At 49.3% G+C, this 10,956-nt stretch overlaps 1 protein-coding gene across 2 annotated transcripts; it reads left to right on the top strand.

Annotated features, from left to right (window-relative positions):
• Positions 1-5,485: 5,485 nt before the first annotated feature.
• HLX (H2.0 like homeobox) lies at positions 5,486-10,011 on the top strand. 2 transcript variants are annotated; one of them, XM_048843239.2, is made up of 4 exons: positions 5,486-6,313; positions 6,887-7,066; positions 7,574-7,758; positions 9,098-10,011. In XM_048843239.2, the coding sequence occupies exons 1-4, from the start codon at positions 5,752-5,754 to the stop codon at positions 9,443-9,445; spliced, it is 1,275 nt and encodes a 424-aa protein (XP_048699196.2). In that variant the 5' UTR covers positions 5,486-5,751; the 3' UTR covers positions 9,446-10,011. The 2 variants fall into 2 exon arrangements, with proteins under 2 accessions (XP_048699196.2, XP_048699197.2); XM_048843240.2 differs by lacking the exon at positions 6,887-7,066.
• Positions 10,012-10,956: the final 945 nt, after the last annotated feature.

Here is a 10,956-nt window from a genome sequence, read left to right as displayed (position 1 = left end):
GCAATGTTGTAAGCGCCACTCAAACAAACCAACAAACAGAAGTTCAGTCGGTGGTGCAAAAATTCCGCTTAACAAACAGGACGAATCAGCACGAATCCTTGTTTATTATTTATATGAGGGTAGACTGGAAGCCCCAATTAGATCAGGGCCCCACTGCGTCAAGTGCTGTACAAGCACGGGATAAGAGACCCCCCCTTGCCCGGACAAACAACTAGAGCTATGTATTTGTATTAGTAAAATGCATTATTACTAAACAACAGTAACAAAGGAAGCTGCTTTCAAAGCACAACGCGGATATATTACTGCACGTCCAAAAACTACTCCATCACCAGTATTGGCTCCTGATTATTCTTGTGACTGGCATCAAAGGCCCACACAGAAGATAGTGCTAGAAATGCCAGGATGGCTTACTTAGTGCTGATGGAAGACACTGCTTGGTATAACGCCCAGCAGTCAATGGGAGTGAATGGGCGTTGCGAGCAAGCTGGATTAGTGCTTGGTGTAGTGGGATAAGAGGGCGCGATGAGTTTGTCACGTTTCCTACAGCGCTCAGCTGCACCTGACTTCATTGGCACGTTTCTGGTAAGCTGGGCCACTCTTGCATCCTTTTCCCTAGATTGTTGTGTCTGAGTGACTAAGGCTTTTCCATGCATTTTGTTCCAAGGACTGGGCGGGAGAGTGGAGTTGGAATAATGTGACCTTAAAAGGGGGGGGGGGGAATCTGGGGCAATGGGCCGTGATCGAACTGCTAAAATGCAACTGGGGGGGGGGGATGGGATGAAATGAAGGCACAGGGCTGGAAGAGATATTAATAACGGTGCTGCTGCTCTTGAGACCAAAATAAAGTCGCCCCAACAGGTCTTTGGTACAAGCCCTGGCGTTTTCGAGTTTTATTTTGATAGCGGTGACACAACTGCCAAACCAACTCATCCCAGACCTGCGCTGTCTGTCTGACCCTTGCAGAAAACCGAACGAGTGACTTGTGTGCGGCAGCTCTGGGAAAGTGAAGCACGTGGCATATAACTGCACACTCAGCCACTAATCTTTCCCTTCATGATTCGGTTTCTCCTTCTCTTCAAAACTACCTGGGTGTAATAATATTTCCTGCTTTCTTTATGCTCTTCTTCCTTCCTCTTGGGGACACTAGAATACCAGTCCTGAGAGACAGAGATACTGGCCAGAAAGATCCATCTATCTAGATTCTTATACGGTGCCCACAGCGGGGTTTGGAGCTGTGTGTGTGTGTTTGGGTGTGAATCAGAGAGTTTTAGACACACAGGTATGCATATAACATGAAATAAATACGTGCATGTGGAGATAAAGAAATGTAAACGTATAGTACACATTGACTGGAGAGGGTAGAAAGAAGCACACATAAATCGATGGATAATCCATATGGGTACGCAGATATGTAGGTATAGCTATGTAGCTAGACCCACGCATTCACTGGGTAGATGGACTTCTAACTCCAAGAAACTTCTACAGATCTGCATCTCTCTTACTCCTTAATCGAATGCAATTTTGCTCAATCTAATCTGTTTTTGTCTAATGTAAAGGGATTGAAGACTATGTGCATATTTTATAGACTCACCGTTGCCATTATGTTAATTATCTCGTTTGCTGTTAGGGGAGGGGGAAGGGAGGCGTGAGCAGTTTGGATTATTTAATTTTTAATTACTTCTTTTTCCCAGCCCGTCACCCTCAAAAACGTCCTTCACGACTTCGTTCCTCAAGGAAGTTCTCAGCATCCTGGCTGAGCAGGTCCCTTCTTAGTTCATTTGTGTCCTCGGAAAGCAAGATTAAAGGGGAAAGTCGCCGCTGTATATTTATGTTTTCATTGCTAGAAGGGAATTGATTTCCTTGCATTTAGTTCTGTAGCTGTAATACACAAGGGCGGATTTGCGTCACCAGAGCAACTTGCTGGTCGAGATAAAGTTGCACAAATATTGAAAAGGGAAGTGCTCGCGCTCATTATAAAGTTTTTCGCCGGAAGAAATAAGGATTTCTGCTGTATCCGAAAATACTAACGCCGCTTCTATTTTTGGTGCAAATCTCGCAGGCATATCCGCTCATTTAGTCCGAGTTGGAGCCTATCAAAAACAGGAGATGACCTGAACTTCAGTGAGTCCTGAGCTTCCTGCAGCCTTCTTGCTCGTATGCAAGAGAAGGAGGGGTTGTGCACCCCCCCCCCCCAGGACATGGGTGTGTGCGTGTCTCCTTACCCCTGAGCAGGGACGGGTTCCCTAGGAGGGGGAGGTTCTGCTTTATGAGTAGGGAGCCTGTTATTCTTGGGTAGGAGCTCTCCTTCAACATAGCCAGGGGAGGAGGGTTGCCCCAGGACCACGCGTCTTGTTGATCCAGAGCAAAAGGGGGCGGCCGTAGTCCCTCCCCATGAGAGAAGGGAGCCGATACTTCGGGTTAGGAGCCTCCTCGCACCGAGGCATCCTGGTCCCGGGGAAAAGGGAGGGGTATCCTCTTCTCTGTAGCTCCTTGCCCTCACACAGGAGAGTTGGCTCTCCCCGTCATTGCTACTGGCTGGGGGTGCGACTCCTAGAAGGGGGAGATTATTGATTCTGGAAAGGGGCCTTCTTGTCTCTAGTGGGTGGCGGGAATTTGGCCGCTGGGCCGGTGATCTCCTAGTTACTGGACTAGAGGATTATCCCCTTGGAGGAGGCAGCCGGGTTGTTGCCTCTGGAATGGAGTCCTAGGGGGATTTTTGCACCTGCTTTCCCCAAGCAAGCCTCACTCGTCCCAACCCGTGCAGCACAAGGCCCAGCCCAGGGTCAAGTGTTTCGCTGTTCCTTCGTGTTATTTCTGTCCTTAAAGGATAAAGCCCACGCACCGGCCCCTCCTCTCCCTACGGAAAATACAGACAAAGCAGGTTGAGTTGGGGGCTGATCACTCTTCTCTTGGTATTCCAGGTTTCTAAATATACTTGCTGCCTTCCAGACGTCCAGGGAGGGGAGACGGGAAACAAAATTAGGGAGTGGTGGGAGGAAGCTGAGATGAGTGGCTGAAACCAGACCAATGGAGGAGGCGAGGGATCGGGCCCCAAGTCAAGTGAAAGAAACTGCAGACTCTTAACCTCATGCCTGAGTTAGTTTTAGAGAGAAGCATCGACCCATTATCATGGAGTGCGGCTGCCAGCCAGACCAATGCATTTTAGAAAAGAAAAAACAACTGTACCTCTTGTTACACTTCCAAACAATGCCCAGGTATGAAGAGACCTCTTAGAAGTGTTATTCTCTGTTCACCTCAGTGCTGCACCCCCTAGTTCGCATGGGGAGAGAAAGGGTTTCTCCTTCCTAGACACTTACTTTTTGCCACTCTTAAAGCCCAACCGTGGTTCTGATCGTACATATTCGGCACTTGATCGCGGGTCACAGTAATAAAACACAACCTTTGCCATTCGAATCCTAGGACTTTCATAGTAAACGTTTGCTAAATGTGTGTGTTTGATAAATACTAGAACGGCAGCTCTGTCGTAAAGTTGCCTTGGGATATTTCGCTTTGAACAGATCTTTCAATGAACAGGTTTCCCAGGATTCTCCCCTCCCTCCCGGATTAGTTCATTTAGAAATGAACATTGTCATTTTATTACTATGCTTCTTGATAAAGTGCCCTATCTGTAGACCAGAATCAAAGGGAAACATTACCAAGTGGCAAAAAGTAATTGTGTCCAGAAAAGAAAACCCCTGTTCTCTGCTGCTTGCTCTAAAGTAGGTCGAGCAGCCGTGAGATGAACGGAGAACTTTTTACGAGACACTGTCATGTGCATGGCTGCGAGCCTACTGGAGAAACACACCTTATCCTTTTCTAAAATAGACTGACAACATTTTTTCGTCTGGCTGAAATTAACAGACTTGCTTTAAGGACATCTGACAAGGAGACATGGATGGGATTTTGCCTCTACCAGGCAAATCTTTACATTTTAAAAAATAGGAAATGTTGAAATCTAATTTTCCGTTCCCCAAATATTCTTAGTTTCCGGATATATCTTTACAATTCACCATGTTTCTATTACTCTGCTTAGCCTCATTAAAATAAACGCTGAGATGTCTTCTATAACGAGGTGTGTATGCGTACAGGAATTCACACAAGCTATTTATGTTGGCACTTGGCTGAGAAATACAACAATCTAAGGTTACAGGTGATTTCATTTTTTTCACTACTACATTGGATTTTCAGACGTGAAGAAAGAAAGAGAAAATGTTTGAATTTCTTGCTTTTCACCGAAAACTCTGGAATTTTGCAAACGATTTGAATTTTTTAAAACGAACAACCAACCAACCAACCTGGCTGCTGAAAATGAAATGCGTAAGAACTGTTAAAAATTCCTTGTCTGTGAAGATACTGTAAAAAATAAAATCTCTTCCCCCAGGTGGAGATTTGGATATTAAACAACACATCAGTTGCGTTGAAACCTCGTTAGTAAAGCCCTGAAGAAAATGTAGTTATTTATTTTTCTTCTCCTAAATATTTGTTTTATTTGGTTTGCTGTACTTACAAAATACTCACCGAGTCTTTACGGTGAATTTACAAAGCAAACAGAAAAGTGTAAGCACATTCTCGACCAAAGTATGCAGTAAAAATGAAGCTAGTACCATTGTCTCCGAGACCTGTCGCTATTAGTTATACGAAGCCCAGAGCCAACAGAGCAGTGTTCACGTAAGTACCTACACTGCACTTAAGATTAAATCTACACTCTGTTACAGACCGGCCAAGTCTCACTTGTTTGGAAGGACACGTCTTTAATTTGAAACTATTTTAAGGCAGGTTTTCGCTCTCGTTGTGGAGGATTTGACCGTGTGTTTGAATGAGAAACATTTTGCAATCATAACTGGTAACTAAGGCATATCTCTAAGTCAATCTGTTACAGCTTGACAGTCCTGTGTGAAGAATAATAGAGCAGAATTTAGGGAGGATGTGAGGGAGAAGAGGCCAGCTCTATACACACAAGCGTTTTCGGCTCCTTACCCTGTTTTAAGGAGGGGGGAGGGGACACAGCAGAATTTCCAACTCCCTTCTTTGAGAAGCTTCGGGAGCAGACAGCTGGGCACTGTAGCTGCCTCTTCTCGCCCATTCAGGATCCCGCAGGGGTGGAAGGGGCATACATAAGGCTTGTAGATAGATTAATATTCACCCCCAGCCCTGCCAAGAAGCCCCGAGGAGGGAGAGGGGAGATCGGGCAGTCTGTACCGCGGCGTGGCCAGTGCCCCGTTCAGGAGGGCTAGGGCGGGGGGTCGGGGAAGGGGAGGTAGGTACACAGAGCGGAAAGTTCAGTTCAGCCCTGGCCCGGCGCCGGGCCGAGGGGCAGGGCGAGCTGCAAGTGCAGCGCTCGCTCCCCCGGGGCTCGCCGCAAGCGCGGCGCGGCGTGGCCAGCCGCCGCCTGCCCCCACCCCCCGGCCCTGAGTGGCTGCCGGCTGCCCAATGAGCGGCCGGAGGCGGCCGAGCGGCTGACAGCGGCGCCCCTGCCCATTGCGGGAGGAGGCGGGCTGGCTTCGGGGAGCGGGGGTTTGTTTGGGGTGGGTCCCCCCCCCTCCGAGTGGCCGGGCGCGCTGCAGGGAGAGGAGCGGCCCCACTCTCCCGCTCGCTACGGATGCACGGAAGGCGGCCCGCACCTTTGCGCTGAGCTCCCGGGCTGCGACCCCGCCGCTCCCCAGTGCGGGGGCAGCCGCCCGCACGGTCCCTCCGGCCGCGGGGAAAGAGCCGACGGCGGAGCCTCGTCCTGCCCCGCGCCCCGGCCCCAGGATGTACACGGCCGGCCTGGCCCCTTTCTACGCCTCCAACTTCAGCCTGTGGTCCGCGGCGTATTGCTCCGCGTCCGGGCCGGGCGCGGGCGGCTGCTTCCCCCTGGATCACGCCGTGGTGAAGAAGCCTTCCTTCTGCATCGCCGACATCCTGCACGCCGGGGCGGGGGAGGCGGCGGCGGCGGCGGCGGCGGCCGAGAGCCTGCCCGGAGCCTCCGCCGCCGCCGGCCTGGCCGCTCACTTGGGAGCGGTCCATCCCCACGCTCCGTTCCACCCCGCCGGCTCGCCGCTCAGACCCACCCCGGTGGTGGCCCCGGACACCCCCGCCGGCTTCCCCGCTAGGCTCTCCCCGCTCTCCGCCGCGTACCCTCACCACCACCACCAGCACCGATCGCCGGGAGCCGCCGGCGGCGGCGGCACCCCCACTCCGGGCCGGCTGCACGGGAACCAAACGCACAACGGCCCGGCGCCGGCTCCTTCCAGCAAAGATCTGAAATTTGGGATTGATCGCATTTTGTCCGCGGAGTTTGACCCCAAAGTCAAGGAAAGCAACACGCTGAGAGGTAGAGATCTGAGCTTTTCTCGCTGTCCCGTTTGTAGCCAGTCTTAACCTTTTAAAAAAATCACTACTATCAATGTAGTGTGTTTATGTTTCTGCAGTTTCCTTTAACACTAATCTACCGTCCCGTGTACTGTAAAAGCCTGTCGTTGAGATTACACTGCTTTAAAAACAATCGCTCTCAGCTCCCGAAAGATTGTACGCAGATGGTAGATCACATTGTGGAAGGCTTTTCCTGCAATCAGGCTCCTCATGCGGTGTGTAAACACGCTGACAACGAGTAAATCTATTAAAGGAACTCTGGTGCGAGGGGAAAATACTGCACCTCCATAGGGAAACCATTGCCTAAAGTTCCCTGGCTTGTACGTTCCTATCATGTCACTTCGAAAGTGTGATTTCCCCACTGCCCACGCTCTTCATTGTATCTGACTGTAGAAAAGCAACTGCACCGCCTCCCCCCCCAGTCCAAACTCCCACACATACACTTTAGATGAATCAGATCAATTCACTAGAAGCTTCAAGGTGTGTGGATTTATATTGCAATATAACAGAGCTCTCCTTGTTCCTGTGCTCACAGATCTGACCTCCTTATTAACTACAAGCCGCCAAACTGGGGTTCATCTCCCCACCTTGCAGCCTTCAGCCGGCCAGTTCTTCGCGTCTCTAGATCCCATTAACGAGGCCTCTACTATTCTGGGTCCCTTAAACACAAACTCAAGGAATTCAGTTCAGCACCAGTTTCAAGACACTTTTCCAGGTACAAACCCTCCCTCTTAAATCCATCCCTGGCACAAATCTGTTATCAGCAGGGCCTAAACAATCTCCACAGCTGATTGTAGCCCTCAGTGCATCTATATAGAGCCATAGGAGCTCGACCCAAAAGAGATTTGGCGGATGCTTGGAACCCGAAGTTTCTTTTTTTTTAGTGCGGATCACATTTTGACATCTCATCTACAATGAAAATCTTGGAGGTGGGCTGCATGTGGGGAGGACAATACGCCTAACAAACTGATCACAAATGATAACGCTAGTTAGTGAAAGTAACAGCCGGGGGGAAAGAAACATACCTGACTTTAAAAAAAGATGTAATAAATCAATGAGAAAATGTGAAGCTGTAATATGTAGGTGGCATTTAGTTGATCTCGATAGGGCCTTCCCTGCAGGCATCGGTCCATCTATTATTTGAAACTCATTTAAAACTTCTCTTCATACATAAATACAAATAACACGGTTTGTCTCTCTCTCCCTCTTTTCAAACCAACAGGTCCTTATGCAGTTTTAACTAAAGACACACTGCCTCAAACGTACAAAAGAAAACGTTCCTGGTCCAGAGCTGTGTTTTCCAATCTACAAAGGAAAGGTTTAGAGAAAAGATTTGAAATTCAGAAATATGTCACGAAACCGGACAGAAAACAACTTGCAGCGATGCTGGGACTGACTGATGCCCAAGTAAGAGCCTCTTTGGGTTTTATGTTTTCCTCTCCTCGCATCTCTTAAATCCGATCGGGCAAATGTAGATTAGTTTGTGTGTCCCCCGCCTCTCCTTTCCCTGCGTTATGGGGTCATTTTAAAATCTGGGCATGTAGCATATGGAATGCTGATGAATATGTCCAGCTAATAAATCTGTTTTTGCAGTGAATCTGCAAATTCATGTGTTTGTATTCAAGTATGCATCTTCTAGCAGAGAAAAATCCTTATAGCTCAGAGATTTATGTCAACATGCCCTGTGCGTTTGTTTTGGCAAATGCAGAAAAGTAGGAGCAAGAAAGCAAATAGGCCGTGGGAGATGGTAATTATGAACTTTATTGAAGTGCAATTCACTGTAGGAGGCGGTTTTTCTCGAAGGAGATAAACGAGAGAGCACACTTTTTTTTTTAAATTCTCTCTTTCTGCATTATGAAATCCTTAGTTCTGAGGAAGTGAAAACGCCCTTTTAAACGGAATCATTAAACGCCACTAAGTAATGATTCCACTACTGATGGCCCACAGTACATAGATCTGTATAACCTTGCGGTCTGTTGAGCAAGCTTTGGTTTCCTGGACGAAGAAGAAGAAGAAGAAGGAGAAGAAGAAGAAACCCGCTTATATTTAAACACCACAAACAAACAACAAAAAAATCATACAAAGCTAGAATATTTTTCGGTCGGAGGAGAATGAGGGCATTTTGGCTGCCTCATTTTATCCCAGCTCAGCATAGTTACTCTGAGCATTTTGTAAATGCAATTTATGAAGGTAGCAGGGCTCACACCAGACTCTTTCCCAATTTATAAATCCACATCGAAAATAGTATCTTCCCTGGACATCGGGCTGTCTTGATTTCCTTTCTCAACACATTTTAAATATGAGGCTAGATCTGTGAATTGACACCACCGTCCGGGGGACAGTATCGTCTGTACACACTGCATGCATGTTACAGATAGAGTAGGTATAGTGTCGATGTAGGTATAGCATTGTATTTAAAGAGAAACTATTTTGTGGGGGGGGGCCTTTAGAATAACGCGAAGTAAAATTAGATACATCTGTCCATGCCACTGCTGGTCAGTGCCACAACTGGAGCGCTCAGAACAAATTGGTGACGAAATGCAGAAGTATGAAAAAAGAAACAGCGAATGCCCTTTTTTAAAATGACCCCAGCAAACTCCTGCTTGAGGGTGCCCGGGGAGCACCGGGAGAATGTCCCTGCAGGACAGCGGACCGGGGACTTGGGGGGGGGGGGAGCGGAGGTTGGGGTGTCTCAGCCCGCCCACTGATCTCGGGTGGGTCTCTGTTGTGTCTTGGTGACCCTTAGGTGAAGGTCTGGTTCCAGAACAGGCGCATGAAATGGAGACACTCCAAGGAAGCCCAGGCCCAGAAGGAGAAGGAGAAGGAACCTGCCGAGAAGCCCGGCTCGCTGCCCGCGGCCGAGGGGGAGCGGGAGCAGAGCCCCAGCCGCTCGGAAGCGGAGAGCGAGAGCAGCGACCCGGAGTCTCTGGACATGACCCCCAGTGACACGGAACGGACTGAGGGCGCCGAGCCGGCCCTGCACCAAACCAGCGTCATCAAGTCCTCCGGCGGCCCGGACCTGCCTGCAGCACCGCCCCCGCCGGCCGGCTCCGAGAGCCCCGAGCCGCCGCCGGCGCAGCTGGGCGGCCTATAGAGAGGGAGCAGGAGGAGCCCCCGGCTTTGCGGAGCCCAGAGACTCGCTGTACAGGACCATTGCTAATTTATGTCACTGACTCCGAGCTGCCGGAGAAGCCCCAGGCTGGGCAGCCCCCGGGCCCTCCCCTGCAGAAGAACCCCGAGATCAACGGGGTACGGAGGGTGGGGAGCTGCCCGGTTGTGGGGTGAGACGACCCTGAAGCGCCCACCCCTTGTGTTGTACATACCAGGGCGAGCTAGACAACCCAAGGCAGAGCAGCCCTCGCTTAGAAAGCTGTAAACTTCCCGGGTGGTTCGGCTCGCGGCCCTGACCAGCTCCGCAGGAGGAGCGTTTCCGGTCTAAGCCAAGCGAGGGACTCCGAGCCTGCTCTGCACCATCTCCCCCCGTCCCCGTCCTCCCCCCACTGCCACCTTTCAACCTCGCCATCAAACAATTTACAATGTGAATATGTTACCAACGCACTCCTCCTCCATTGCCATGTGTTGCTTTGTATAATCCGGCCAAGAAATACTGCACTGAGAACAAAAAAATACTGTAAATAAAATGTTTGCTATGGTTTGTAACCCTGTCTAGTTTGTTACAGGACCAGGGCTGGCTGGGTTGGTTCAACTGGCTAGAGGGAGAGTTTGAATGACGCCACGGTCCACTCATCATTTCATAATACTAAAGACACCAAATACCTTCACTATTTAAGTAGCTGAATCCGATTAAAAGGTTCGGATTAATTTTCCAGCAGTGTAGATGAGAATTTTACTAATTAGGATTGTAGATTTTTTTTAAAAAATATATTTTTTTTAAATCTAAGGTCTGATTGAACCACAAGCCCTGCCTAGATGAAGCTATATTACATGGCATATATTATGCATAGTTTAATCAGATCTTAGACCAGCAACCAAATTGCATTTCCTTCCAATCGTGTGTGTGAGGATATATGGAAAGGTTAATGCTACAAAGCACCCAGGAACGGGATGTGGCTTGCTTGGGGCTTGTTTTGTTTCTAAACTGTAAAATGCATGCATTTTATTGATACTTTGTATCCAATTCACAGATGGGTCTGAATAGCCAACCGAGGCTACTGTGACGCTGTTCAGAGCCTGGATGAACCCCTCGCTGTCCCGGTTGAAGTCCATGGGAGTTTTGTTTAAGGGGTAGCTCTTTTACAGATATGAAGGGCCAGAAGGGTGTGACATAAAAACCGCTGGGATTAGGCGTATTTTACGCTGATCTCATTAAAGTCAGCGGTCAACACTCCACTGGAAACTGGATCGTGCACCCCTTAATATGGCAAAAGGCTGTTTCCTTTCTGGGTTTCTTATCAGCAAGAGTCTCTGGCCTGTGCACTGGGACGAGCCTGGATGTGGATGGGGTGTGTGTGTGTGTGTTGGGGGGGGAATGTCTGGAATGGGTGCGTGCTACATTCTCTCCCTTAGTCTGAGTGGAAAGCACTGAATGGCGTCGGGCTGGGGGCTGTTATGGGCTTCTCCTTTCTATTACATGAGGTGCATGGA

This window comes from Caretta caretta, chromosome 3 (assembly GCF_965140235.1).
Source record: "Caretta caretta isolate rCarCar2 chromosome 3, rCarCar1.hap1, whole genome shotgun sequence".
NCBI lineage: Eukaryota > Metazoa > Chordata > Testudines > Cheloniidae > Caretta > Caretta caretta.
This window is presented reverse-complemented; position numbering and strand designations above follow the sequence as displayed.